At 40.3% G+C, this 4,190-nt stretch overlaps 1 protein-coding gene across 1 annotated transcript; it reads left to right on the top strand.

The window, feature by feature from the left end:
* Positions 1–3,430: 3,430 nt before the first annotated feature.
* On the top strand, positions 3,431–3,919 carry LOC117173829 (secreted RxLR effector protein 161-like). The gene has a single exon (XM_033362473.1). The coding sequence runs from the start codon at positions 3,431–3,433 to the stop codon at positions 3,917–3,919; it is 489 nt and encodes a 162-aa protein (XP_033218364.1).
* The last annotated feature ends 271 nt before the right edge of the window (positions 3,920–4,190 follow it).

Genomic DNA, 4,190 nt, shown 5'->3' with positions numbered 1-4,190 from the left:
TGAATGACACAACGCCTATTTACTACGCTTATGCAGTTCTTCTCATGAACACGATTTTTGACCTGAGCAGGACCCTTTTAGCCTGTAAGCGCTGCACTCGTTGCTTAGAGAGTTAGTCAACGTTGTTTTTTCTTAATAAATACTAGTTTCTGCTAAGCATCGTTTATTCATTATTATAATAAACTTTCCTATAGGTTATGGGCCCAGAAACGGTTATCCGCGTGTGTTAAGAAAAAAAACAAAGCTAGTGACTAAAGTGAGTGACGAATAGATCAGTGTATTGTGCGTTCTGTGTATTTAGTGAGTGCAGCGATTTTCTGAATCATGGCTGAATCAAAGGAAATCATGGATCTGACCAAGCTGGACGGAGCCAAATTTCCGTTGTGGAAGTTTGAGATAACATTGACGAGTGAGTCAAAGGATCTTACTGGATACATAGATGGAACGGCACAGGAACCGAATAAAACGGAGCAACCTGCAGATTGGCAGAAATGGAAGAAGGAATCTTCTAAAACTTCAGTGCTCCTGTTGAATTCGGTAATGAAGAATATACGTCAGAATCTGATAAACTGCACGACTTCAGCTCAAATATGGAAAAAGCTTCATGACTTATATGCTGAATGCAACGAGGACGCGGTGATCAGTGCGTGGTCACTATTTTATGCATTTAAGATAAAAGATGGTGAGTCCATCGTGTTGCAAATCGAGCAACTTGAAAGCATCATCAGAAGGCTTACAGATGCTGAAGAAAAGCCAACTGATAAAAGCGTAATATGCAAATTATTGCGCAGCTTGTCACCTAGATTTTCAACGTTCAGAATGGCGTGGGAAAGTACTCCGAAAGATGAGCAAAAGAAGGACAATTTAATAGCAAGATTGTTCCGTGAAGATAAGCGTCTCATCGAAACAGAAGAAAGCATATCCTCGCTTGCACTTCAAATAACTGCAGCGAAACCTATACATGAAAAAGACGCTAAATCACGCAAAACTTACATAGCTGCACTTAAAAAGAAAACGAAGTGCAAAGGATGCGGCCAAAAAGGTCATTGGGTACGCGAATGTCCAAACAAAGAAAAGCAGAAAACCAGCCCGGAAGGAGAAACCTATTTCTGTGAAGTGAAAGCGCTCTGGACAGAAAAAACGGAGCGCGATGAGGACATCTGGCTAGCAGATTCGGGTGCTTCTCATCACATGACATTTAGAAGGGAATTTTCACGTCCTTGAAAATGCTTACAGAGAAACAGTCCGTTAAAATTGCCGACAATAAAAAGTTGCCTTTTGAAGGGATTGGAAGCGTGAGAATCCGAGAGACAGTAAACGGTCAGCAGATGGAGAGAGCACTAAGTAATGTGTTGTATATTCCGGATTTAAGGAAGAACCTTTTCTCGGTTACAACTATAACTGACAAGCAGTTTTCATTTCACGCGTACACGAAAAAATGCGAAGTGCGTGACCGCGAAAGAAAACTCTCATCGCTCGAAGTGCGACGCGGCAATTTATTTCAAATGATGTTTCAAGTGATTATCCCGCCAGCCGAATGCAACATCGCTAAACAAACACGCAAGTCGCACAGATCATTAAATCGCGAATACAAATTTAAGCCAGGAGAAAAGATACACAGTGATGTCTGTGGACCTGTGAATATAGAATCGCTACGTGGAACCAGATATTTTATAACATTTAAAGACGAATGCGCCAGTTTTAGGAAAGTGTATTTTCTCAGATACAAGACAGAAGTGTTTGAGCGATTTAAAGAATTTGAGGCTTTGGTAAAGAACCAAACTGAGAATAGAATAAAAATATTTCGATCTGATAACGGAACTGAATATACCTCTGAAAATTTCCAGCAACATTTGAAAAAGAAAGGGATTATTCAAGAATTCTCGAGCCCGTACATCCATGAACAAAACTGAAAGGCGGAAAGAGATATTAAAACGATCACCGAAAGTGCAAGATCGATGATCATAAATAAAAAGGTAAACCTGCACCTCTAGCCGGAAGCTGTAAACACAGCATGTTATCTGCTGAACAGAACTATTCAGTGAGGAAGTGACACGCAAAGTCCTTTCGAGAAGTAGTTTAGACGTAAACCCGAAATAGAACACTTGCGCGTGTTTGGCAGCGATGCATATTTAAACATCCCAAAAGAAAAAAGGAAGAAGTTTGACGAGAAAAGCAAAAAATTGATTCTTGTTGGACACGACGGCGAATCTTCAAACTACAGACTTTGGGATAAAAAAGCAAGGAAAATCTACACAAGCAGTGACGTAGATTTCAACAAAAAAAGCAGCAGTGTACTTCGGCAGGAAGAGGATGTGCATAAACAAGAAGAAAATAAAAATCTTCCAATTCATCTTGATTTTGGAGAGAGAATTGAGTTTAATCAGCATATTGACTTAATATAAAAGCAACAGATCTCTAAAAATCAAGAATTTGAAGAACCTGAATCATCGAGCGATGATAAGGAATACGAAGATGCCAACCTTGATGAAGAGCAGCCAACTATCGAAGAGGAAGCAGTTCAAGAGTGCCAGCAGCCAACTATGGAAGAGGAAATAGGTCAAGAGGGCCGGCAATTACGTGATCGCAGTGAAATACCGCCACTGGAACGCTTCGGTGAACCTGTCGCGTTTATTACTAACCAAGTACCATTGACCTATGCGCAGGCCATGGCAAGTGCCGATGCCGAAAAATGGAAGATCGCCATAAACGAAGAGATGCAAGCACTCGAAGGAAATTCTACCTGGCGTCTCACCGCCCTGCCACATAGCAAACGTGCTATCGGCTGCAAGTGGGTTTTCACCATAAAAACCAATGTGAATGGTGAGGTCAGGTACAAAGCGAGATTTGTCGCTAAGGGATTCCTACAGAAAGAAGGAATCGACTACTTCGAGACATTTGCACCTGTTATCCGATACGAATAAGTGAGGATTCTACTAGCAATTACGGCGGAAGAAGATTACGAAATAGTAAAATTTGACGTTAAGACAGCTTTTTTGTATGGGAATCTACAAGAAGATATCTACATGCATCAACCTGAGGGTTACATCAAACAAAATGGAAAGAACCAGGTCTACAAACTACAGCGCAGTTTATACGGCTTGAAGCAGTCTTCGCGATGTTGGAACGAGAAGTTCGTTCGATTCCTAGAAGACTTTAATTTCAGAAGCATTGAAAATGACAAGTGTGTGTTTGTAGGTAACGTATGTAATTCAATTGTTTACTTAGCTTTATATGTAGATGATGGGCTCGTTATAAGCAAAAATGTAAACGCGATTGATAAAGTAATTAACTACCTTCAGAGTAACTTTCAAATTACTACCGATGAAGCGAATGAGTACATCGGGTTTGAAATCGAGCGGAATCGCGTTAAGCGCACTCTTAAATTAAGTATGCCAAATATATTGGCAAATTGATTGATCGTTTTGGTATGAGTGAAGCAAAACCATCAAGTGTACCTGCCGAACCTGGACTTTACCTGTGTAAAAGTTCTAAGGAAACAAACAAGAATGAGAGTGGAAACGTTCCTTGCCGTGAAGCAATAGGCACGTTACTATTCGCAGCAAGAGTGTGCCGCCCCGATATCGAGTACGCAGTTAATTACCTGAGCCAGTTCGTTGATGCCCACAATCGCACACATTGTTCTGCTGTGAAACAAATACTCAGATATTTATCTGGTACTCGTGATCTCGGGATAGTTTTCGGAAATAGTGGGAGCTCCTGCGAAATCAGAGGTTACACTGATACTGATTACGCAGGATGCTTAGAGACGCGAAAATCGAGAAGCGGTTTCGTATTTCAATTAAATGGTGGGCCGATTTCGTGGTCCAGCCAACGACAAAGCGTCGTATCATTGTCAACTGCCGAAGCAGAATATATCGCAAACAATAGTGATCAGCATTTGGACCCCATATCCTGATTAGGTTCTCTTGCTTTAATAACTAAAACCTTATTACTTGAGATTCAGAGAGATGGCCGGAAAACATTTTTCCAAATTATTCAAAACACCATAGAAAATATCGAAAAACTGAAAAAAGCATTCAGCAGAAATTCTTGCAACGAACCAGTTTCCATTTAGACTTTTATAGGATCTCGAATGATTCTTTTAAACCAAAACGTTTTATTTGAAGAAAAACTTAATCTTCAACTTTTTGAATACTTTTTCGTGACTGGTAAGAGAATGATACAAC

Source organism: Belonocnema kinseyi, chromosome 5, assembly GCF_010883055.1.
Source record: "Belonocnema kinseyi isolate 2016_QV_RU_SX_M_011 chromosome 5, B_treatae_v1, whole genome shotgun sequence".
Taxonomy (NCBI): Eukaryota; Metazoa; Arthropoda; class Insecta; order Hymenoptera; family Cynipidae; genus Belonocnema; species Belonocnema kinseyi.
The sequence above is the reverse complement of the archived record's forward strand: the minus strand, read 5'-3'. Positions and strand labels throughout refer to the sequence as shown.

Bases quoted from the DNA above. Each gene is read 5' to 3' on its own strand.
- LOC117173829 (XM_033362473.1), top strand. From the start codon at position 3,431: ATGAGTGAAGCAAAACCATCAAGTGTACCTGCCGAACCTGGACTTTAC.